We start from the raw sequence: 25776 nt of genomic DNA, 5'->3' as shown, positions 1-25776 counted from the left end.
AGGTTGAAACTCATCCAATAACAGGAATACTGGCAGCAGAATACACAAAGAAAGTGGCAGGCACCCCTTGCCTGATCAAAAGAAGTGTTAGATACTTGGAGGTAAGAAATAAATGCAAAGTGGCTTAGTCCTTTACATTTGGATTTAAGGCGTTCAAAGTGATAGCAGCGTGGTGGAAGAATTGAAATCGCATTTCAAGATTTCCCTTTTGAGACACCATAACCAATTTTAAATGCCAAAGTGGTCCCAGAGGTTGCATTGCAATTATTTCTTGTAAACACAAGCCCAAGCATAATTTTAAGTATTTAAGTCATAAACAATTGAAGTTTTGGTAAAAGTTTTTACAACTGCCTGTTCAAGACTTGGTGAACCGTACGTTACACTTCAAATCTTAAGGGACCAAATATTTTAATGGATTTGTGGGATTTTTTAGAGGGTTGTCTAAACATGGAATTTTACCCAGTTATTCCTACTTTGAGCCAGATGACTTCTGTGAGGGTGAAACACACTAATACTCCAGCTTTGGTCTGAAGACATCGGGAGATGCAGAATCTGATACATCTCATAAGGTGAAATCCTCCCCAGGTGCCCAAAAGTTAGTTATCTAGGTTGTCTAAGCTACTAACTGTCTGTATAGTTAACAGCGGAAAATAGCCATTTTCAGAGCACAGGGGAAACAACGCTTCCTCCATATTCAGCTCAGAGGAATCAGCATTTCTAGAGAGCGATTGATCTCTCTGTTTGGAAAGAGGAGGATAAATACCGCTATTTGGTGAAATGACGTCCCAAGGGCTGGGGGAGTGGGAAGGCAGTGCTGGAATGGACAGTCTAGATCATTTCCCCTAGCACCAGGTACTCATCTCTTTCCCATCTGCCCGGACCCAAGACGGACACCTCAAGAAGTCGGAAGAGCTTCTGAGGGAACTGCACAGCATTCAGCAAATATGTTTAGGGTGTAGGGGTTTTTTTAACTTCAGCTGTTGGAAGCGTGAAAATTTGGGCTCACTGGCTGGGTTTGGTTCATGACACATTTTTGATGAGGTGTCAGTGCTGGGTGAGGTGTGCCAAAGGCTCATTCAAACTTCTGGAGGCCTGAGGGGAAGGAAGACCTCACTTTGGACCTGCTTCCATTAGGAATATAAGCACCTTCAGCCAGGATGAAGAGGTGCGCTCATCTCTGAGGAGGGGTCATCAGCTGTAACCCCTCCTGGAGCTAGGTGCTCATCCATAAGTGTTCCTCAAAAACGAGACATAACAACCAGCACAACTAAGAAAAGGTGACGGGTGATAGTAGCAGGCGACTCTCTTCTGAGAGGTACTGAGGCACCCATTTGCCGACCGCACGCCCTCTCTAGGGAGGTGTGCTGCTTACTGGGGGCTCGTAGCAGGGATGTCACCCAGAGGCTACCAAGCCTCGTACGGTCCACTGACTATTATCTGCTGCTGCTGTTTCACGTGGGCACCAGTGATAGAACCAGGAGCAGTCTGAGGACTATCAAGAAGGATTAGAGAGCCCTGGGAGCGATGGTAAGGGACTCTGGAGCACAGGTGGTTTTTTCATCAGTCCTCCCGGTCAAAGGAAAGGGGTTGGAAAGGGCCAGTCGAATGTGGCGAGTCAACAAATGGTTATGGGACGGGTCCCACAGCCAGGGGCTTTGGTTATTTAGACCATGGGACTGTCTTTGAGAAACCTGGTCTACTAGGGGCTGATGGGGTCCATCTGTCAGAGAAGGGGAAGAGCATCTTCGGTCACAGGCTTGCCAAGCTGGTGAAGAGGGCCTTAAACTTCATGGAGACATGGTGGGATGGCTCCTACGATTGGTGTGTTGGAATGGAAGGATACAGGCCTTTTAGGAAGGACAGGCAGGGGAGATGAGGAGGGGGTGTTGCCCTCTATGTCAATGACCAGCTGGAGTGCATGGAGCTGCGCCCTGGGACGGATGAGGAGCCAACAGAGAGCTTATGGGTCAGGATTAAAGGGAGGGCAGGGACAGGTGACATTATAGGGGGGTCTGCTACCGGCCACCCGACCAGGAAGACAGAGCAGATGAGACCCCCTCTAGACAGATAGGAGCAGCATCACGTTCACAAGCCCTGGTCCTCATGGGGGACTTCAACCCCACTATCTCTTGGAGGGACAACACGGCAGGGCATAAGCAATCCAGGAGGTTCCTGGAATGCGTTGATCATGGCTTCCTTCTCCAAGTGATAGAGGCTTCTTTTAAGCTGATGAGTCCTAGATGGCTGGCTATGACTATTGCCTCCACCTACTGCTAGACAAGGCCTCTTATTTAGTCTTGTTAAGGGTTAAGAAACCGCCCGTTCTCCCTACATGTACAGTTCATATCCATTTGTCTACCTTCACTAATCAGAGACTTTATCTTTGCCTTATCTTCCCTATCTTTCAGTCATGGGAAGCATCTTTGAAAAAAATGAAGAGTCCTTTAGGTGTGGTGGGAGCCCGGGTTGGTCTGGGGAAAAGCTGGTGTCTGGCTCTGGCTACATTTCTCCTTTTCTGGCTTGCTCTGCACTAAATATCTTTGCTTTTATCTTTGTATTTACTTGCCACAGACTTCACCTATCCAAGGGCTCACTTGCGCTATCCCAAGAGGCTCTGCAGGCAAAGCAGACTTCTCCAGTCCATAGCCCACCAAGTCCAAACTCAATTCTGGGCTGGCTCAGTTGACATAATTCAGGGCTAACTAATGCTCCTGGTAGGCGGCTGGAGGGTCTTGGTCTGGGATGGCGCTGAGCAGCAGGAATATCTGCCAGCGTAGCACGTCTCTGCTGGGGCTGGGAAGAATGAGTCGTTGACCAAAGTGGCAATACGTCCTAGTCCAGCCAGGACCTGTGCCAGATGTCAGACCCAAACCTTTCCCCTGGCCACCCTCAAAGGTGGCATATAGCAGTAGGGAGAGACACCTGGCATGTGACCTTCCCCCAGGGGACAGCGATCTGCCCAAAAACCCAAGCAAGGAGTGTGTCCTCATATGTTTTATATCTTACATGGCGTAAGAGTAAGGGAGTAGTTGAAGATACACCACTAAATAAGCTTTCTCCTGTCCCTGCCCTTGCTGGGAAGACCAGAGCCACAGCTGGGGCCACGTGCCCTGCTCTGAGCCGCAGGAGAGCCCTGGTCTGGCTCTCTGGCATGGGCTCTGGGCTCAGACCCATGAATGCCACCTCCAGAGGTTGGTGCTTGACCGCAGTGTAAAGAGCCAGGGCTGAAAGGATCCCTTAGTTTGGTCGTTCCCTGTGCGGGACAGGGGTAAGCACACTTCGGACCACAAAATTGAAGGGGAAAGACAAGATTTTGGCTTTAAAGTTGCTCTATCTGCTTTGGCTGTACATGTGTTAGATGTGACAGGGATTTGTTCTTCTTGCTTTTCAAACATTCGTTTATTGAGACTTTGAAGTCCATTGGGGAAGGACTTTCTGTGGGTTTCTCTAGGCTTGAATTATTTAACTTCAGTCATCAAAATATGTCCACAATGGGAAGGCTGATCAGTCTGTGAAGAGGCGATCTCCCTCTGTAGTCAGTGGGGATTCAGATACGAAATTGGAATTACAGTGGCATCCAACGGCATCCAGATTTTGGCTATAACGTCTCTGAGTGACAAACAAACCCACACCACAGAAAGGAGGATGCACGGTTGTCCGTGACTGAGCAAGCTTGTGGGTGGGGAGCAAAACCACCTGTGTTGCATGAATGTGAGTACAAAGCACATCTTTCAAAAGGTTAGTTTAATTGTCAGCAAGTTCGGGAGGTCTGAAATACTCTTCATCTTGCCTGGGTTACTTAAAACCTAGGGATCTGTCTTTGAGGCATGGAAAGAAAACCCCTCTCGGATATTCACGTCTGATTATGCCCTACTCAAATCAGAAAACAAAACGATCTACTGCCAGCTGTCCACATGACAAAATAAGATTGAAGGATCTTGGCCCATGGGGCCCCAGAGTTGGACTGAAATGCAGTAGGAGTTAAGAGGGGCAGAAATGAGTTACGGGGGAAGCAAAGCGGGTTATGGAAGCTGGGGTGAGAAAACGCTCACAGCGCAAGGGGATAAATATTAGTTGCAAACAACTGCACCCTTCATTGGAGAAGATGGCAGTTTTCTTTGCTGACCAACCCAGCAGATGTTGAGAAATCTCCAGGTCTGAAGGGAAATCACAGTAGCAGCTCATGTTTGCAACATGAATTAAATGTTTGTCTGCTCTGAAGTGAATTACGAAACCCTTCAGAAGCAAAATACCTTTCACGCTTTATATAAAGTGCTTATTTTTTCTCACAGTTCTTTAACTGTTTTTTCTTTTTTCTTCCTTTTGTCTTTCTTGTCACGATGCTATGGGCATTTCCCGCTGCTATTTTAAATGAATTGCCAGAGTGAGGCACGCTGAAGTTGCAATGTCTTTATTTAGCCTCTGGGGTTTAGGCCAAACCCCAAACGTTATTTAGAAAGTTATTTGTATGCAAGGTCTTTTTGTTTAGGTGCTGTTGAATTTAGCACACGTATGATTTCACCTCAGTCTTTGTAAAAATAAGGCTAGGACACTTGCAGGTAGAGAAATCATCACATCTGAGTATTGTTTCAACTCATAGAACTAAGTGCAACACTACCACTGCCTGAAAAGCCTTTAAATAAACAGGGATTTGGGTCTATTCATCGCCCTTCTCAGGGCATTCTTCATGTCCTTGTTCCTGAGGCTGTAGATGAGGGGGTTCAGCATTGGGGTTACAACGGTGTAAAACACTGCAATAACTTTGTCCCTGTCCTGTGGAGCCCTTGACTTAGGATTCATGTACATGCAGATGATTGTCCCATAGAATATGGTTACCACCATCAGGTGGGATCCACAGGTGGAGAAGGTCTTGGACTGTACATGTGCAGATTGAATCTTCAAGATGGTGGAAAGGATACGGGCGTAGGAAGTGATGATCAGAAGAAAGGGGATGAATGCTATGAGGATGCTGAAAACGAAGATGACCAGCTTCGTGAGGGCAATGTCAGCGCAGGCCAAGAGCAGCACTGCTGTCACTTCGCAGAAGTAATGGTTCAAGATGCCAGGCCCGCAGAACGGCAGCCGCAAGGTAAGGCTGTTGACGACCATGGAGCTCAGTAGGCTGCTGGCCCAGGAAGCCACGACCATGTGAATGCAAACCTTCCTGTTCATGATAGTGGTGTAGAGCAAGGGGTGACATATTGCCACATATCGATCATAGGCCATGACCCCAAGCAGAAAACACTCTGCTATGCCACAAGTCAGAGACAAATACATCTGAGCAGCACATCCAGAGAAGGAGATGGTCCCCTTCTTGGTCAAGAGGTTCACCAGCATCTGGGGGACGTTGATGGAGACATAGCAGGTATCTAAGAAGGACAGGTTGGCAAGGAAAAAGTACATGGGTGACTGCAACTGGCAATCAGCTCTGATCACTGTAAGGATCATGATGTTCCCAACAACTGTGAACAGATAAAAAACCAGGAACACTACGAAAAGAGCAGTCTGTGTCCTTGGCTGGGAGGAAAGGCCTTGAAAGATGAATTCTGTCACTACGCTTTGGTTTTCCCTGGCCATTATTATTCCAGTGGTTTAACTGTCAAGACAAGAAATAGTAACAAAGTCAACTCAAACCTCTTTCAAGATAAGTACCAGACACAACACACCATCTATTTTATATTATCTATGATGGTGACCAGAGAAGTGAGAAAATGTTGAGAAAGTTACATGGTAGCTTCAGCTGAACATCTGCTCATGTTGGTTGCGCTCTATTTACACAGATTTAACAGACAAATGCCTAATTTGGACACATTTAAATGCCCAAGAGAACTACTGACCTCTTTAGAAAATCAAGATTCAAGGTTAGATCAAAGAGGAGGTGTTAAAATCCCAGTTCTCGATATCCTGTCTTAACCTGGGAAGAAACACAAAACAGACTTCTGGAGCGAAACAATCCTTCAGACACTCCCATTATGACACAGATCTACTCTTGTGGACAAATATCCATAGACCTGTATCCTTTTCCTACAATAAAGCCAAAATTCAGCACGCTGACCACATCTAACAAATTACATATGTCCAACCACCTTAACGTATATCTAGGATCTTATGGCATTCTTGTCACTGTAGCTCCTACTGTCCATGTTCTGTCTTTACGCAGTATCGCCTAAGAGGTTTTAAGGCTTTACTATGACATGAAAGTTTCCGAGTAGTATATGGTCACAGCTGTGGATCCCGAGTCTTCGTGCAGTAAAAGGAGAGTAGCAGAATGCCTACCTTAAAAATGCTGTGGAAGACACTAATAAATGTCACTCGATATGCTGTAGGGTATCTGAGACATCTGAAGGCGGCCGTCACATTTGATGCAGGGATGTTGGAGGGCTTGTGCTCCTCTGGAATGAAAATTGCCCAAACGACAGGTCACACTGGGGTGTCTCAAGTGGTACCAGGCTGCTGCGGCTGAACACATTATTTGGATGCCTCGTTGATACGGTCAATGGACGCTAAAGGGCGATTCAGATGACCAGCTAGTAGGTGATACCTTTAGCTATCTCAACTTCTCAGCTGTTCCTGAGAACCCGAGTGGCCTTCTGGGCTTAACCTTGACCCCTGGTTTATTCCTCACTCATGACAGACATTTACATGTATAACTTCCATGTAAATGTTTATATGTGGATGCCTAAACCTGATGCCTTGCCCTGAAACTGAATCCTATCCTGTGTTTTTAAGACCAAGCAGACTCTCACAACCTGAATTAGCAATTATGCTGTCAGGGGAAAGCATTGCAAAATGAAGCATCGTTCCAAAAGAGAAACTGTGGTGGAAGGGAGGTTCAGAAATAATCCTAAAAAGCTCAGTTCAGGAGGCCCTTTGCCTCAGCCCAAGATTACTGCCTCAGGTAGGTGGGATGGCTGAGCCACCGCCCCAGTCAATACAACCGGAGGAGTCCGTCTCTACTGCAGCCCAGGGAGCCCCGACTGCTCAGCACCGATCTCCCAGTCAGCGAAGGCAGGTGCCTCCCTCCTGACTTGAAAGGAAGGGTTAAGGTGCCGAAGCATCCACGCCTCTTGCCATTTTAGGTTCACTGTGGTAGCCAGGACATCTGTATGGGACAAGCACGTATGATAGAAGAGCTGCAGAAGACTTGTATCAACCGTATCAACTAGCTTTTCACTGGCACCTGTGCAAATGTGGCCATCAGCTCATATGTAAACACCTAAATTCTGGTGAGATGGGTCTGATCCCTGATGCTTACTGGCATTAATCCAAGTCTTATTCAAGACCTGAACTCTCTAGACCAGGTGGGCTCTATCAGTTATGATGCCGTAACTCTAAGAACCTGCATAATACGAAATTCAGCATCTTTCTTAAGATGGATGTAGAACTCGAGAGACAGCTTTCTCTCATTTAAGCACATAGATGCACAATCATTTTAAAGCCTGTGCCAACATCAACAGCTACATTCAGCTTCTGATTCTCTTCAGGCATTTATAATTCACATAACTACACTCCGGAGGCCAAGAACAATTCAATTTTGCCTTCAGTAAACCAGTTGTGGTAATGCTTTTGATGAATATCATACCACATTAAAAAACATCCTTCAGCAGCTGAAAACTGCAAGCCTCTGGGAGCGAGAAGGGAAATTTCCTCTAGCTATGGTATAAAGAACTAGAGTGGGATTCTCTATAGGATTTTGTTTCCTAAATACTTTGGAGTAGCTGAGACCAAACTGCTCATGAGTGGTTCCACGGGCTTGAGATCGGTGCTTCTAGCTCACTTACCTACTTTGGAAAATCACCCCCTTATATTATTGACGTTAGTAGACAGCACGAGCTCTGAACTTTACACCTTTTGATTTCAAAGGAGTTTGAAGGATGAGAGTCATTTATGCTTTATAGGTGAGAAAAAGTAGACACAAATAAGGTAAGAACTTTGCTCAAGGTTAAAAGGGGTTTCTTACAGAAACCATTATCTTATCACGGCACATCTATCAGCAGTGACAAACACGCCTTGGACCTATCTAAATTCTCCTATGGACTAAACCACCTTGAAATCATCCTGACATATCTCTGTTCAAGATTTGTAAAATTAAAGAATGTTTTTTCTGTACCTGAAAATGTCCAATCTACAAGAAGGTTGAAATTCATCCAATAACAGGAATACTGACAGCAGAATACACAAAAGAAAGTGGCAGGCACCCCTTGCCTGATCAAAAGAAGTGTTAGATACTTGGAGGTAAGAAATAAATGCAAAGTGGCTTAGTCCTTTACATTTGGATTTAAGGCGTTCAAAGTGATAGCAGCGTGGTGGAAGAATTGAAATCGCATTTCAAGATTTCCCTTTTGAGACACCATAACCAATTTTAAATGCCAAAGGGAAGTGGTCCCAGAGGTTGCATTGCAATTATTTCTTGTAAACACAAGCCCAAGCATAATTTTAATTTTTTAAGTCATAAACAATTGAAGTTTTGGTAAAAGTTTTTACAACTGCCTGTTCAAGACTTGGTGAACCGTACGTTACACTTCAAATCTTAAGGGACCAAATATTTTAATGGATTTGTGGGATTTTTTAGAGGGTTGTCTAAACATGGAATTTTACCCAGGAAAGTAGGAAATTTTATTCCTACTTTGAGCCAGATGACTTCTGTGAGGGTGAAACACACTAATACTCCAGCTTTGGTCTGAAGACATCGGGAGATGCAGAATCTGATACATCTCATAAGGTGAAATCCTCCCCAGGTGCCCAAAAGTTAGTTATCTAGGTTGTCTAAGCTACTAACTGTCTGTATAGTTAACAGCGGAAAATAGCCATTTTCAGAGCACAGGGGAAACAACGCTTCCTCCATATTCAGCTCAGAGGAATCAGCATTTCTAGAGAGCGATTGATCTCTCTGTTTGGAAAGAGGAGGATAAATACCGCTATTTGGTGAAATGACGTCCCAAGGGCTGGGGGAGTGGGAAGGCAGTGCTGGAATGGACAGTCTAGATCATTTCCCCTAGCACCAGGTATTCATCTCTTTCCCATCTGCCCGGACCCAAGACGGACACCTCAAGAAGTCAGAAGAGCTTCTGAGGGAACTGCACAGCATTCAGCAAATATGTTTAGGGTGTAGGGGTTTTTTTAACTTCAGCTGTTGGAACCGCGAAAATTTGGGCTCACTGGCTGGGTTTGGTTCATGACACATTTTTGATGAGGTGTCAGTGCTGGGTGAGGTGTGCCAAAGGCTCATTCAAACTTCTGGAGGCCTGAGGGGAAGGAAGACCTCACTTTGGACCTGCTTCCATTAGGAATATAAGCACCTTCAGCCAGGATGAAGAGGTGCGCTCATCTCTGAGGAGGGGTCATCAGCTGTAACCCCTCCTGGAGCTAGGTGCTCATCCATAAGTGTTCCTCAAAAACGAGACATAACAACCAGCACAACTAAGAAAAGGTGACGGGTGATAGTAGCAGGCGACTCTCTTCTGAGAGGTACTGAGGCACCCATTTGCCGACCGCACGCCCTCTCTAGGGAGGTGTGCTGCTTACTGGGGGCTCGTAGCAGGGATGTCACCCAGAGGCTACCAAGCCTCGTACGGTCCACTGACTATTATCTGCTGCTGCTGTTTCACGTGGGCAGCAGTGATAGAGCCAGGAGCAGTCTGAGGACTATCAAGAAGGATTAGAGAGCCCTGGGAGCGATGGTAAGGGACTCTGGAGCACAGGTGGTTTTTTCATCAGTCCTCCCGGTCAAAGGAAAGGGGTTGGAAAGGGCCAGTCGAATGTGGCGAGTCAACAAATGGTTATGGGACGGGTCCCACAGCCAGGGGCTTTGGTTATTTAGACCATGGGACTGTCTTTGAGAAACCTGGTCTACTAGGGGCTGATGGGGTCCATCTGTCAGAGAAGGGGAAGAGCATCTTCAGTCACAGGCTTGCCAAGCTGGTGAAGAGGGTTTTAAAGTAAAGTTGCGGGAGGAGGGGAACCTCAATCCATCCCAATCGTACCGGTCTGATGCCAGGGCCAGCAACAGATGCCCAGAGCCTTGAGAAGGATCACAGGTCAGCAGGAGAGCGCCCTCTCCAGACAGATAGGAGCAGCCTCAGGTTCACAAGCCCTGGTCCTCATGGGGGACCTGAACCACCCCATTATCTGGGTCGGTCTGGGAAAAAGGTGGTGTCTGCTCTGGCTACATTTCTCCTTTTCTGGCTTGCTCTGCACTAAATACCTTTGCTTTTATCTTTGTATTTACTTGCCAAAGATTCACCTATCCAAGGGTTCACTTGCGCTATCCCAAGAGTCTCTGCAGGCAATGCAGACTTCTCCAGTCCATAGCCCACCAAGTCCAAACTCAATTCTGGGCTGGCTCAGCTGACATAATTCAGGGCTAACTAATGCTCCTGGTAGGCGGCTGGAGGGTCTTGGTCTGGGATGGCGCTGAGCAGCAGGAATATCTGCCAGCGTAGCACGTCTCTGCTGGGGCTGGGAAGAATGAGTTGTTGACCAAAGTGGCAATACGTCCCAGCCCAGCCAGGACCTGTACCAGATGTCAGACCCAAACCTTTCCCCTGGCCACCCTCAAAGGTGGCATATAGCAGTAGGGAGAGACACCTGGCATGTGACCTTCCCCCAGGGGACAGCGATCTGCCCAAAAACCCAAGCAAGGAGTGTGTCCTCATATGTTTTATATCTTACATGGCGTAAGAGTAAGGGAGTAGTTGAAGATACACCACTAAATAAGCTTTCTCCTGTCCCTGCCCTTGCTGGGAAGGCCAGAGCCACAGCTGGGGCCACGTGCCCTGCTCTGAGCCGCAGGAGAGCCCTGGTCTGGCTCTCTGGCGTGGACTTCTGGGCTCAGACCCACGGATGCCACCTCCAGATGTTGGTGCTTGAGTCGCAGTGTAAAGAGCCAGGGCTGAAATTATCCCTTAGTTTGGTCCTTGCCTGTGCGGGACAGGTGTAAGCACACTTTGGAAAACAAAATTGAAGGGGAAAGACAGGATTTTGGCTTTAAAAATGTTCTATCTGCTTTGGCTGTACATGTCTTAGATGTGACAGGGATTTGTTCTTCTTGCATTTCAAGCATTCGTTTATTGAGAATTTAAAGTCCATTGGGGAAGGACTTTCTGTGGGTTTCTCTAGGCTTGAATTATTTAACTTCAGTCATCAAAATATGTCCACAATGGGAAGGTTAATAGGTCTGTGAAGAGGCGTTCTCCCTCTGTAGTCAGTGGGGATTCAGATACGAAATTGGAATTACAATGGCATCCAACGGCATACAGATTTTGGCTATAATGTCACTGAGTGACAAACAAACCCACACCACAGAAAGGAGGATGCACGGTCGTCCGTGACTGAGCAAGCTTGTGGGTGGGGAGCAAAACCACCTGTGTTGCATGAATGTGAGTACAAAGCACATCTTTCAAAAGGTTAGTTTAATTGTCAGCAAGTTCGGGAGGTCTGAAATACTCTTCATCTTGCCTGGGTTACTTAAAACCTAGGGATCTGTCTTTGAGGCATGGAAAGAAAACCGCTCTCGGATATTCACGTCTGATTATGCCCTACTCAAATCAGAAAACAAAACGATCTACTGCCAGCTGTCCACATGACAAAATAAGATTGAAGGATCTTGGCCCATGGGGCCCCAAAGTTGGACTGAAATGCAGTAGGAGTTAAGAGGGGCAGAAATGAGTTACGGGGGAAGCAAAGCGGGTTATGGAAGCTGGGGTGAGAAAACGCTCACAGCGCAAGGGGATAAATATTAGTTGCAAACAACTGCACCCTTCATTGGAGAAGATGGCAGTTTTGTTTGCTGACCAACCCAGCAGACGTTGAGAAATCTCCAGGTCTGAAGGGAAATCACAGTAGCAGCTCATGTTTGCAACATGAATTAAATGTTTGTATGCTCTGAAGTGAATTACGAAACCCTTCAGAAGCAAAATACCTTTCAAGCTTTATATAAAGTGCTTAATTTTTCTCACAGCTCTTTAACTGTTTTTTCTTTTTTCTTCCATTTGTCTTTCTTCTCACGATGCTATGGGCATTTTCCACTGCTATTTTAAATGAATTGCCAGAGTGAGGCACGCTGAAGTTGCAATGTCTTTATTTAGCCTCTGGGGTTTAGACCAAACCCCAAACGTTATTTAGAAAGTTATTTGTATGCAAGGTCTTTTTGTTTAGGTGCTGTTGAATTTAGCACACGTATGATTTCACCTCAGTCTTTGTAAAAATAAGGCTAGGACACTTGCAGGTAGAGAAATCATCACATCTGAGTATTGTTTCAACTCATAGAACTAAGTGCAACACTACCACTGCCTGAAAAGCCTTTAAATAAACAGGGATTTGGGTCTATTCATCGCCCTTCTCAGGGCATTCTTCATGTCCTTGTTCCTGAGGCTGTAGATGAGAGGGTTCAGCATTGGGGTTACAACAGTGTAAAACACTGCAATAACTTTGTCCCTGTCCTGTGGAGCCCTTGACTTAGGATTCACGTACGTGCAGATGGCTGTCCCATAAAATAAGGTTACCACCATCAGGTGGGATCCACAGGTGGAGAAGGTCTTGGATTGCACACGTGCAGATTTAATCTTCAAGATGGCCGAAAGGATACGGGCGTAGGAGGTGATGATCAGAAGAAAGGGGATCAAGGCTATGAGGATGCTGAAGATGAAGTTGACCAACTCCGAAAGGGCAATGTCAGCGCAGGCCAAAGCCAGCACTGCTGGCACTTCACAGAAGTAATGGTTCAAGATGCCAGGCCCGCAGAAGGGCAGCCGCCAGATGAGGGTGATGACGACCATGGAGCTCAGTAGGCTGCTGGCCCAGGAAGCCACGACCATGTGAATGCAAACCTTCCTGTTCATGATAGTGGTGTAGAGCAAGGGGTGACATATTGCCACATATCGATCATAGGCCATGACCCCAAGCAGAAAACACTCTGCTATGGCACAAGACAGAGAGAAATACATCTGAGCAGCACATCCGGAGAAGGAGATGTTCCCCTTCTTGGTCAAGAGGTTCACCAACATCTGGGGGATGTTAGTGGTGACATAGCAGGTATCTAAGAAGGACAGGTTGGCAAGGAAAAAGTACATGGGTGACTGCAACTGGCAATCAGCTCTGATCACTGTAAGGATCATGATGTTCCCAACAACTGTGAACAGATAAAAAACCAGGAACACTACGAAAAGAGCAGTCTGTGTCCTTGGCTGGGAGGAAAGGCCTTGAAAGATGAATTCTGTCACTACGCTTTGGTTTTCCCTGGCCATTATTATTCCAGTGGTTTAACTGTCAAGACAAGAAATAGTAACAAAGTCAACTCAAACCTCTTTCAAGATAAGTACCAGACACAACACACCATCTATTTTATATTATCTATGATGGTGACCAGAGAAACGAGAAAATGTTGAGAAAGTTACATGGTACCTTTAGCTGAACCCCTGCTCATGTTGGTTGCACTCTAATTACACAGATTTAACAGACAAATGCCTAATTTGGACACATTTAAATGCCCAAGAGAACTACTGACCTCTTTAGAAAATCAAGATTCAAGGTTAGATCAAAAGACGAGATGTTAAAATCCCAGTTCTCGATATCCTGTCTTAACCTGGGAAGAAACACAAAACAGACTTCTGGAGCGAAACAATCCTTCAGACACTCTCATTTTGACACGGATCTACTCTTGTGGACAAATATCCATAGACCTGTATCCTTTTCCTGCAATAAAGCCAAAATTCAGCACGCTGACCACATCTAACAAATTACATATGTCCAACCACCTTAACGTATATCTAGGATCTTATGGCATTCTCGTCACTGTAGCTCCTACTGTCCATGTTCTGTCTTTACGCAGTATTGCCTAAGAGGTTTTAAGGCTTTACTATGACATGAAAGTTTCCGAGTAGTATATGGTCACAGCTGTGGATCCCGAGTCTTCGTGCAGTAAAAAGAGAGTAGCAGAATGCCTACCTTAATAATGCTGTGGAAGACACTAATAAATGTCACTCGATATGCTGTAGGGTATCTGAGACATCTGAAGGCGGCCGTCACATTTGATGCAGGGATGTTGGAGGGCTTGTGCTCCTCTGGAATGAAAATTGCCCAAACGACAGGTCACACTGGGGTGTCCAAGTGGTACCAGGCTGCTGCGGCTGAACACATTATTTGGATGCCTCGTTGATACGGTCAATGGACTCTAAAGGGCGATTCAGATGACCAGCTAGTAGGTGATACCTTTAGCTATCTCAACTTCTCAGCTGTTCCTGAGAACCCGAGTGGCCTTCTGGGCTTAACCTTGACCCCTGGTTTATTCCTCACTCATGACAGACATTTACATGTATAACTTCCATGTAAATGTTTATATGTGGATGCCTAAACCTGATGCCTTGCCCTGAAACTGAATCCTATCCTGTGTTTTTAAGACCAAGCAGACTCTCACAACCTGAATTAGCAATTACGCTGTCAGGGGAAAGCATTGCAAAATGAAGCATCGTTCCAAAAGAGAAACTGTGGTGGAAGGGAGGTTCAGAAATAATCCTAAAAAGCTCAGTTCAGGAGGCCCTTTGCCTCAGCCCAAGATTACTGCCTCAGGTAGGTGGGATGGCTGAGCCACCGCCCCAGTCAATACAACCGGAGGAGTCCGTCTCCACTGCAGCCCAGGGAGCCCCGACTGCTCAGCACCGATCTCCCAGTCAGCGAAGGCAGGTGCCTCCCTCCTGACTTGAAAGGAAAGGTTAAGGTGCCGAAGCATCCACGCCTCTTGCCGTTTTGGGTTCACTGTGGTAGCCAGGACATCTGTATGGGACAAGCACGTATGATAGAAGAGCTGCAGAAGACTTGTATCAACCGTATCAACTAGCTTTTCACTGGCACCTGTGCAAATGTGGCCATCAGCTCATATGTAAACACCTAAATTCCGGTGAGATGGGTCTGATCCCTGATGCTTACTGGCATTAATCCAAGTCTTATTCAAGACCTGAACTCTCTAGACCAGGTGGGCTCTATCAGTTATGATGCCGTAACTCTAAGAACCTGCATAATACGAAATTCAGCATCTTTCTTAAGATGGATGTAGAACTCGAGAGACAGCTTTCTCTCATTTAAGCACATAGATGCACAATCATTTTAAAGCCTGTGCCAACATCAACAGCTACATTCAGCTTCTGATTCTCTTCAGGCATTTATAATTTACATAACTACACTCCGGAGGCCAAGAACAACTCAATTTTGCCTTCAGTAAACCAGTTGTGGTAATGCTTTTGATGAATATCATACCACATTAAAAAACATCCTTCAGCAGCTGAAAACTGCAAGCCTCTGGGAGCGAGAAGGGAAATTTCCTCTAGCTATGGTATAAAGAACTAGAGTGGGATTCTCTATAGGATTTTGTTTCCTAAATACTTTGGAGTAGCTGAGACCAAACTGCTCATGAGTGGTTCCACGGGCTTGAGATCGGTGCTTCTAGCTCACTTACCTACTTTGGAAAATCACCCCCTTATATTATTGACGTTAGTAGACAGCACGAGCTCTGAACTTTACACCTTTTGATTTCAAAGGAGTTTGAAGGATGAGAGTCATTTATGCTTTATAGGTGAGAAAAAGTAGACACAAATAAGGTAAGAACTTTGCTCAAGGTTAAAAGGGGTTTCTTACAGAAACCATTATCTTATCACGGCACATCTATCAGCAGTGACAAACACGCCTTGGACCTATCTAAATTCTCCTATGGACTAAACCACCTTGAAATCATCCTGACATATCTCTGTTCAAGATTTGTAAAATTAAAGAATGTTTTTTCTGTACCTGAAAATGTCCAATCTACAAGAAGGTTGAAACTCATCCAATAACAGGAATACTGGCAGCAGAATACACAAAAGAAAGTGGCAGGCACCCCTCGCCTGATCAAAAGAAGTGTTAGATACTTGGAGGTAAGAAATAAATGCAAAGTGGCTTAGTCCTTTACATTTGGATTTAAGGCGTTCAAAGTGATAGCAGCGTGGTGGAAGAATTGAAATCGCATTTCAAGATTTCCCTTTTGAGACACCATAACCAATTTTAAATGCCAAAGTGGTCCCAGAGGTTGCATTGCAATTATTTCTTGTAAACACAAGCCCAAGCATAATTTTAAGTATTTAAGTCATAAACAATTGAAGTTTTGGTAAAAGTTTTTACAACTGCCTGTTCAAGACTTGGTGAACCGTACGTTACACTTCAAATCTTAAGGGACCAAATATTTTAATGGATTTGTGGGATTTTTTAGAGGGTTGTCTAAACATGGAATTTTACCCAGTTATTCCTACTTTGAGCCAGATGACTTCTGTGAGGGTGAAACACACTAATACTCCAGCTTTGGTCTGAAGACATCGGGAGATGCAGAATCTGATACATCTCATAAGGTGAAATCCTCCCCAGGTGCCCAAAAGTTAGTTATCTAGGTTGTCTAAGCTACTAACTGTCTGTATAGTTAACAGCGGAAAATAGCCATTTTCAGAGCACAGGGGAAACAACGCTTCCTCCATATTCAGCTCAGAGGAATCAGCATTTCTAGAGAGCGATTGATCTCTCTGTTTGGAAAGAGGAGGATAAATACCGCTATTTGGTGAAATGACGTCCCAAGGGCTGGGGGAGTGGGAAGGCAGTGCTGGAATGGACAGTCTAGATCATTTCCCCTAGCACCAGGTATTCATCTCTTTCCCATCTGCCCGGACCCAAGACGGACACCTCAAGAAGTCAGAAGAGCTTCTGAGGGAACTGCACAGCATTCAGCAAATATGTTTAGGGTGTAGGGGTTTTTTTAACTTCAGCTGTTGGAAGCGCGAAAATTTGGGCTCACTGGCTGGGTTTGGTTCATGACACATTTTTGATGAGGTGTCAGTGCTGGGTGAGGTGTGCCAAAGGCTCATTCAAACTTCTGGAGGCCTGAGGGGAAGGAAGACCTCACTTTGGACCTGCTTCCATTAGGAATATAAGCACCTTCAGCCAGGATGAAGAGGTGCTCTCATCTCTGAGGAGGGGTCATCAGCTGTAACCCCTCCTGGAGCTAGGTGCTCATCCATAAGTGTTCCTCAAAAACGAGACATAACAACCAGCACAACTAAGAAAAGGTGACGGGTGATAGTAGCAGGCGACTCTCTTCTGAGAGGTACTGAGGCACCCATTTGCCGACCGCACGCCCTCTCTAGGGAGGTGTGCTGCTTACTGGGGGCTCGTAGCAGGGATGTCACCCAGAGGCTACCAAGCCTCGTACGGTCCACTGACTATTATCTGCTGCTGCTGTTTCACGTGGGCACCAGTGATAGAGCCAGGAGCAGTCTGAGGACTATCAAGAAGGATTAGAGAGCCCTGGGAGCAATGGTAAGGGACTCTGGAGCACAGGTGGTTTTTTCATCAGTCCTCCCGGTCAAAGGAAAGGGGTTGGAAAGGGCCAGTCGAATGTGGCGAGTCAACAAATGGTTATGGGACGGGTCCCACAGCCAGGGCTTTAGTTATTTAGACCATGGGACTGTCTTTGAGAAACCTGGTCTACTAGGGGCTGATGGGGTCCATCTGTCAGAGAAGGGGAAGAGCATCTTCGGTCACAGGCTTGCCAAGCTGGTGAAGAGGGTTTTAAAGTAAAGTTGCGGGAGGAGGGGAACCTCAATCCATCCCACTCGTACCGGTCTGATGCCAGGGCCAGCAACAGATGCCCAGAGCCTTGAGAAGGATCACAGGTCAGCAGGAGAGCGCCCTCTCCAGACAGATAGGAGCAGCCTCAGGTTCACAAGCCCTGGTCCTCATGGGGGACCTGAACCACCCCATTATCTGGGTCGGTCTGGGGAAAAGGTGGTGTCTGGCTCTGGCTACATTTCTCCTTTTCTGGCTTGCTCTGCACTAAATATCTTTGCTTTTATCTTTGTATTTACTTGCCAAAGATTCACCTATCCAAGGGCTCACTTGCGCTATCCCAAGAGGCTCTGCAGGCAATGCAGACTTCTCCAGTCCATAGCCCACCAAGTCCAAACTCAATTCTGGGCTGGCTCAGCTGACATAATTCAGGGCTAACTAATGCTCCTGGTAGGCGGCTGGAGGGTCTTGGTCTGGGATGGCGCTGAGCAGCAGGAATATCTGCCAGCGTAGCACGTCTCTGCTGGGCTGGGAAGAATGAGTCGTTGACCAAAGTGGCAATATGTCCTAGCCCAGCCAGGACCTGTGCCAGATGTCAGACCCAAACCTTTCCCCTGGCCACCCTCAAAGGTGGCATATAGCAGTAGGGAGAGACACCTGGCATGTGGCCTTCCCCCAGGGGACAGCGATCTGCCCAAAAACCCAAGCAAGGAGTGTGTCCTCATATGTTTTATATCTTACATGGCGTAAGAGTAAGGGAGTAGTTGAAGATACACCACTAAATAAGCTTTCTCCTGTCCCTGCCCTTGCTGGGAAGGCCAGAGCCACAGCTGGGGCCACGTGCCCTGCTCTGAGCCGCAGGAGAGCCCTGGTCTGGCTCTCTGGCGTGGGCTTCTGGGCTCAGACCCACGGATGCCACCTCCAGAGGTTGGTGCTTGAGCCGCAGTGTAAAGAGCCAGGGCTGAAAGGATCCCTTAGTTTGGTTCTTCCCTATGTGGGATGGGTGTAAGCACACTTTGGACAACAAAATTGAAGGAGAAAGACAGGATTTTGGCTTTAAAAATGCTCTATCTGCTTTGGCTGTATATGTCTTAGATGTGATAGGGATTTGTTCTTCTTGCATTTCAAGCATTCGTTTATTGAGAATTTAAAGTCCATTGGGGAAGGACTTTCTGTGGGTTTCTCTAGGCTTGAATTATTTAACTTCAGTCATCAAAATACGTCGAAACAAGGAAGGTTGATGAGTCTGTGGAGAGGCGTTCTCCCTCTGTAGTCAGTGGGGATTCAGATACGAAATTGGAATTACAATGGCATCCAACGGCATCCAGATTTTGGCTATAATGTCACTGAGTGACAAACAAACCCACACCACAGAAAGGAGGATGCACGGTCGTCCGTGACTGAGCAAGCTTGTGGGTGGGGAGCAAAACCACCTGTGTTGCATGAATGTGAGTACAAAGCACATCTTTCAAAAGGTTAGTTTAATTGTCAGCAAGTTCGGGAGGTCTGAAATACTCTTCATCTTGCCTGGGTTACTTAAAACCTAGGGATCTGTCTTTGAGGTACGGAAAGAAAACCGCTCTCGGATATTCACGTCTGATTATGCCCTACTCAAATCAGAAAACAAAACGATCTACTGCCAGCTGTCCACATGACAAAATAAGATTGAAGGATCTTGGCCCATGGGGCCCCAGAGTTGGACTGAAATGCAGTAGGAGTTAAGAGGGGCAGAAATGAGTTACGGGGGAAGCAGAGCGGGTTATGGAAGCAGGGGTGAGAAAACGCTCACAGCGCAAGGGGATAAATATTAGTTGCAAACAACTGCACCCTTCATTGGAGAAGATGGCAGTTTTGTTTGCTGACCAACCCAGCAGATGTTGAGAAATCTCCAGGTCTGAAGGGAAATCACAGTAGCAGCTCATGTTTGCAACATGAATTAAATGTTTGTATGCTCTGAAGTGAATTACGAAACCCTTCAGAGGCAAAATACCTTTCACGCTTTATATAAAGTGCTTAATTTTTCTCACAGCTCATTAACTATTTTTCCTTTTTTCTTCCTTTTGTCTGTCTTGTAATGATGCTATGGGCATTTTCCACTGCTATTTTAAATGAATTGCCAGAGTGAGGCACGCTGAAGTTGCAATGTCTTTATTTTGCCTCTGGGGTTTAGACCAAAACCCAAACGTTATTTAGAAAATTATTTGTATGCAAGGTCTTTTTGTTTAGGTGCTGTTGAATTTAGCACACGTATGATTTCACGTCAGTCTTGTAAAAATAAGGCTAGGACACTTGCAGGTAGAGAAATCATCACATCTGAGTATTGTTTCAACTCATAGAACTAAGTGCAACACTACCACTGCCTGAAAAGCCTTTAAGTAAACAGGGACTTGGGTCTATTCATCGCCCTTCTCAGGGCATTCTTCATGTCCTTGTTCCTGAGGCTGTAGATGAGAGGGTTCAGCATTGGGGTTACAACAGTGTAAAACACTGCAATAACTTTGTCCCTGTCCTGTGGAGCCCTTGACTTAGGATTCACGTACGTGCAGATGGCTGTCCCATAAAATAAGGTTACCACCATCAGGTGGGATCCACAGGTGGAGAAGGTCTTGGATTGCACACGTGCAGATTTAATCTTCAAGATGGCGGAAAGGATACGGGCGTAGGACGTGATGATCAGAAGAAAGGGGATCAAGGCTATGAGGATGCTGAAGATGAAGTTGACTAACTCCGAAAGGGCAATGTCAGCGCAGGCCAAGGCCAGCACTGCTGGCACTTCACAGAAGTAATGGTTCAAGATGCCAGGCCCGCAGAACGGCAGCCGCCAGATGAGGGTGATGACGACCATGGAGCTCAGTAGGCTGCTGGCCCAGGAAGCCACGACCATGTGAATGCAAACCTTCCTGTTCATGATAGTGGTGTAGAGCAAGGGGTGACATATTGCCACATATCGATCATAGGCCATGACCCCAAGCAGAAAACACTCTGCTATGGCACAAGACAGAGAGAAATACATCTGAGCAGCACATCCGGAGAAGGAGATGTTCCCCTTCTTGGTCAAGAGGTTCACCAACATCTGGGGGATGTTAGTGGTGACATAGCAGGTATCTAAGAAGGACAGGTTGGCAAGGAAAAAGTACATGGGTGACTGCAACTGGCAATCAGCTCTGATCACTGTAAGGATCATGATGTTCCCAACAACCGTGAACAGATAAAAAACCAGGAACACTACGAAAAGAGCAGTCTGTGTCCTTGGCTGGGAGGAAAGGCCTTGAAAGATGAATTCTGTCACTACGCTTTGGTTTTCCCTGGCCATTATTATTCCAGTGGTTTAACTGTCAAGACAAGAAATAGTAACAAAGTCAACTCAAATCTCTTGCAAGATAAGTACCAGACACAACACACCATCTATTTTATATTATCTATGATGGTGACCAGAGAAACGAGAAAATGTTGAGAAAGTTACATGGTACCTTTAGCTGAACCCCTGCTCATGTTGGTTGCACTCTAATTACACAGATTTAACAGACAAATGCCTAATTTGGACACATTTAAATGCCCAAGAGAACTACTGACCTCTTTAGAAAATCAAGATTCAAGGTTAGATCAAAAGACGAGATGTTAAAATCCCAGTTCTCGATATCCTGTCTTAACCTGGGAAGAAACACAAAACAGACTTCTGGAGCGAAACAATCCTTCAGACACTCTCATTATGACACAGATCTACTCTTGTGGACAAATATCCATAGACCTGTATCCTTTTCCTGCAATAAAGCCAAAATTCAGCACGCTGACCACATCTAACAAATTACATATGTCCAACCACCTTAATGTATATCTAGGATCTTATGGCATTCTCGTCACTGTAGCTCCTACTGTCCATGTTCTGTCTTTACGCAGTATTGCCTAAGAGGTTTTAAGGCTTTACTATGACATGAAAGTTTCCGAGTAGTATATGGTCACAGTTGTGGATCCCGAGTCTTCGTGCAGTAAAAGGAGAGTAGCAGAATGCCTACCTTAATAATGCTGTGGAAGACACTAATAAATGTCACTCGATATGCTGTAGGGTATCTGAGACATCTGAAGGCGGCCGTCACATTTGATGCAGGGATGTTGGAGGGCTTGTGCTCCTCTGGAATGAAAATTGCCCAAACGACAGGTCACACTGGGGTGTCCAAGTGGTACCAGGCTGCTGCGGCTGAACACATTATTTGGATGCCTCGTTGATACGGTCAATGGACGCTAAAGGGCGATTCAGATGACCAGCTAGTAGGTGATACCTTTAGCTATCTCAACTTCTCAGCTGTTCCTGAGAACCCGAGTGGCCTTCTGGGCTTAACCTTGACCCCTGGTTTATTCCTCACTCATGACAGACATTTAAATGTATAACTTCCATGTAAATGTTTATATGTGGATGCCTAAACCTGATGCCTTGCCCTGAAACTGAATCCTATCCTGTGTTTTTAAGACCAAGCAGACTCTCACAACCTGAATTAGCAATTACGCTGTCAGGGGAAAGCATTGCAAAATGAAGCATCGTTCCAAAAGAGAAACTGTGGTGGAAGGGAGGTTCAGAAATAATCCTAAAAAGCTCAGTTCAGGAGGCCCTTTGCCTCAGCCCAAGATTACTGCCTCAGGTAGGTGGGATGGCTGAGCCACCGCCCCAGTCAATACAACCGGAGGAGTCCGTCTCCACTGCAGCCCAGGGAGCCCCGACTGCTCAGCACCGATCTCCCAGTCAGCGAAGGCAGGTGCCTCCCTCCTGACTTGAAAGGAAGGGTTAAGGTGCCGAAGCATCCACGCCTCTTGCCGTTTTAGGTTCACTGTGGTAGCCAGGACATCTGTATGGGACAAGCACGTATGATAGAAGAGCTGCAGAAGACTTGTATCAACCGTATCAACTAGCTTTTCACTGGCACCTGTGCAAATGTGGCCATCAGCTCATATGTAAACACCTAAATTCCGGTGAGATGGGTCTGATCCCTGATGCTTACTGGCATTAATCCAAGTCTTATTCAAGACCTGAACTCTCTAGACCAGGTGGGCTCTATCAGTTATGATGCCGTAACTCTAAGAACCTGCATCATACGAAATTCAGCATCTTTCTTAAGATGGATGTAGAACTCGAGAGACAGCTTTCTCTCATTTAAGCACATAGATGCACAATCATTTTAAAGCCTGTGCCAACATCAACAGCTACATTCAGCTTCTGATTCTCTTCAGGCATTTATAATTTACATAACTACACTCCGGAGGCCAAGAACAATTCAATTTTGCCTTCAGTAAACCAGTTGTGGTAATGCTTTTGATGAATATCATACCACATTAAAAAACATCCTTCAGCAGCTGAAAACTGCAAGCCTCTGGGAGCGAGAAGGGAAATTTCCTCTAGCTATGGTATAAAGAACTAGAGTGGGATTCTCTATAGGATTTCGTTTCCTAAATACTTTGGAGTAGCTGAGACCAAACTGCTCATGAGTGGTTCCACGGGCTTGAGATCGGTGCTTCTAGCTCACTTACCTACTTTGGAAAATCACCCCCTTATATTATTGACGTTAGTAGACAGCACGAGCTCTGAACTTTACACCTTTTGATTTCAAAGGAGTTTGAAGGATGAGAGTCATTTATGCTTTATAGGTGAGAAAAAGTAGACACAAATAAGGTAAGAACTTTGCTCAAGGTTAAAAGGGGTTTCTTACAGAAACCATTATCTTATCACGGCACATCTATCAGCAGTGACAAACACGCCTTGGACCTATCTAAATTCTCCTATGGACTAAACCACCTTGAAATCATCCTGACATATCTCTGTTCAAGATTTGTAAAATTAAAGAATGTTTTTTCTGTACCTGAAAATGTCCAATCTACAAGAAGGTTGAAACTCATCCAATAACAGGAATACTGGCAGCAGAATACACAAAAGAAAGTGGCAGGCACCCCTTGCCTGATCAAAAGAAGTGTTAGATACTTGGAGATAAGAAATAAATGCAAAGTGGCTTAGTCCTTTACATTTGGATTTAAGGCGTTCAAAGTGATAGCAGCGTGGTGGAAGAATTGAAATCGCATTTCAAGATTTCCCTTTTGAGACACCATAACCAATTTTAAATGCCAAAGTGGTCCCAGAGGTTGCATTGCAATTATTTCTTGTAAACACAAGCCCAAGCATAATTTTAAGTGTTTAAGTCATAAACAATCGAAGTTTTGGTAAGTTTTTACAACTGCCTGTTCAAGACTTGGTGAACCGTACGTTACATTTCAAATCTTAAGGGACCAAATATTTTAATGGATTTGTGGGATTTTTTAGAGGGTTGTCTAAACATGGAATTTTACCCAGTTATTCCTACTTTGAGCCAGATGACTTCTGTGAGGGTGAAACACACTAATACTCCAGCTTTGGTCTGAAGACATCGGGAGATGCAGAATCTGATACATCTCATAAGTGAAATCCTCCCCAGGTGCCCAAAAGTTAGTTATCTAGGTTGTCTAAGCTACTAACTGTCTGTATAGTTAACAGCGGAAAATAGCCATTTTCAGAGCACAGGGGAAACAACGCTTCCTCCATATTCAGCTCAGAGGAATCAGCATTTCTAGAGAGCGATTGATCTCTCTGTTTGGAAAGAGGAGGATAAATACCGCTATTTGGTGAAATGACGTCCCAAGGGCTGGGGGAGTGGGAAGGCAGTGCTGGAATGGACAGTCTAGATCATTTCCCCTAGCACCAGGTGTTCATCTCTTTCCCATCTGCCCGGACCCAAGACGGACACCTCAAGAAGTCAGAAGAGCTTCTGAGGGAACTGCACAGCATTCAGCAAATATGTTTAGGGTGTAGGGGTTTTTTTAACTTCAGCTGTTGGAAGCGCGAAAATTTGGGCTCACTGGCTGGGTTTGGTTCATGACACATTTTTGATGAGGTGTCAGTGCTGGGTGAGGTGTGCCAAAGGCTCATTCAAACTTCTGGCGGCCTGAGGGGAAGGAAGACCTCACTTTGGACCTGCTTCCATTAGGAATAGAACCTCAAGCCATCCCACTCGGTTTGATGCCAGGGCCAGCAATAGATGCCCAGAGCCTGGAGAAGGATCTCAGGTCAGCAGGAGAGCGCCTGAAGAGGAGCACAAAGGAACTCCAGCCAGTAAGGTAGCTTCATCAGGGGCCCAACTTAAATGCCTCTATGCAAAGGCACGATGCATGGGGAATAAACAAGAGGAGTTAGAGACGTGCGCACTCTTGCAGGGCTACGATCTTATTGGCATCATGGAGACGTGGTGGGATGGCTCCTACGATTGGACTGTTGGAATGGAAGGATACAGGCCCTTTAGGAAGGACAGGCAAGGGAGATGAGGAGGGGGTGTCGCCCTCTATGTCAATGACCAGCTGGAGTGCATGGAGCTGCGCCCTGGGACGGATGAGGAGCCAATCAAGAGCTTATGGGTCAGGATTAAAGGGAGGGCAGGGACAGGTGACATTATAGGGGGGATCTGCTACCGGCCACCCGACCAGGAAGACGGAGCAGATGAGGCCCTCTCTAGACAGATAGGAGCAGCCTCACGTTCTCAAGCCCTGGTCCTCATGGGGGACTTCAACCACCCCACTATCTGTTGGAGGGACAACACGGCAGGGCATAAGCAATCCAGGAGGTTCCTGGAATGCGTTGATCATGGCTTCCTTCTCCAAGCGATAGAGGCTTCTTCATGATGCCCTGAAGGGCTTGTTAGGCTGATAACTGCTGGGTGGCTGGTCCCCAGGGGAGTTCCTTTTTTTGGAAGGGGAGAAGCGTAATTTGTGATGGAAATAGATTTAACGCCTTAGCTGTTGTTCGAGTTCAGGCCTGCTGAGAAGCTTCCAGTGGGTCATGCTACGACTATTGCCACCACCTACTGCTAGACAAGGCCTCTTATTTGGTCTTGTTAAGGGTTAAGAAACCGCCCGTTCTCCCTACATGTACAGTTCATATCCATTTGTCTGCCTTCACTAATCAGAGACTTTATCTTTGCCTTATCTTCCCTATCTTTCAGTCATGGGAAGCATCTTTGAAAAAAGTGAAGAGTACTTTAGGTGTGGTGGGAGCCCGGGTTGGTCTGGGGAAAAGCTGGTGTCTGGCTCTGGCTACATTTCTCCTTTTCTGGCTTACTCTGCACTAAATATCTTTGCTTTTATCTTTGTATTTACTTGCCAAAGATTCACCTATCCAAGGGCTCACTTGCG

At 45.9% G+C, this 25776-nt stretch overlaps 3 protein-coding genes and 1 long non-coding RNA gene across 4 annotated transcripts in view; 1 reads left to right on the top strand and 3 right to left on the bottom strand.

Moving 5' to 3' along the window:
* LOC142088261 (uncharacterized) overlaps positions 1 to 25776 on the top strand; it is a 223119-nt gene that overhangs the window by 104695 nt on the left and 92648 nt on the right. The gene's annotated exons all lie outside the window — the stretch shown is intronic.
* LOC142088431 (olfactory receptor 2D3-like) lies at positions 4636 to 5577 on the bottom strand. Its single transcript, XM_075163811.1, has one exon. It carries the CDS (start codon positions 5575 to 5577, stop codon positions 4636 to 4638), a length of 942 nt encoding a protein of 313 aa, XP_075019912.1.
* Positions 11996 to 13244, bottom strand: LOC142088005 (olfactory receptor 2D2-like). Its single transcript, XM_075162807.1, has one exon. It carries the CDS (start codon positions 13242 to 13244, stop codon positions 12303 to 12305), a length of 942 nt encoding a protein of 313 aa, XP_075018908.1. The 3' UTR covers positions 11996 to 12302.
* Positions 19949 to 20890, bottom strand: LOC142088004 (olfactory receptor 2D2-like). Its single transcript, XM_075162806.1, has one exon. It carries the CDS (start codon positions 20888 to 20890, stop codon positions 19949 to 19951), a length of 942 nt encoding a protein of 313 aa, XP_075018907.1.

This window comes from Calonectris borealis, chromosome 14 (genome assembly GCF_964195595.1).
Source record: "Calonectris borealis chromosome 14, bCalBor7.hap1.2, whole genome shotgun sequence".
Taxonomy (NCBI): Eukaryota; Metazoa; Chordata; class Aves; order Procellariiformes; family Procellariidae; genus Calonectris; species Calonectris borealis.
This window is presented reverse-complemented; position numbering and strand designations above follow the sequence as displayed.

Excerpts from the sequence above, each read along its gene's own strand:
- LOC142088004 (XM_075162806.1), bottom strand. The coding sequence starts at position 20,890 with ATGGCCAGGGAAAACCAAAGCGTAGTGACAGAATTCATCTTTCAAGGC.
- LOC142088431 (XM_075163811.1), bottom strand. The coding sequence starts at position 5,577 with ATGGCCAGGGAAAACCAAAGCGTAGTGACAGAATTCATCTTTCAAGGC.
- LOC142088005 (XM_075162807.1), bottom strand. The coding sequence starts at position 13,244 with ATGGCCAGGGAAAACCAAAGCGTAGTGACAGAATTCATCTTTCAAGGC.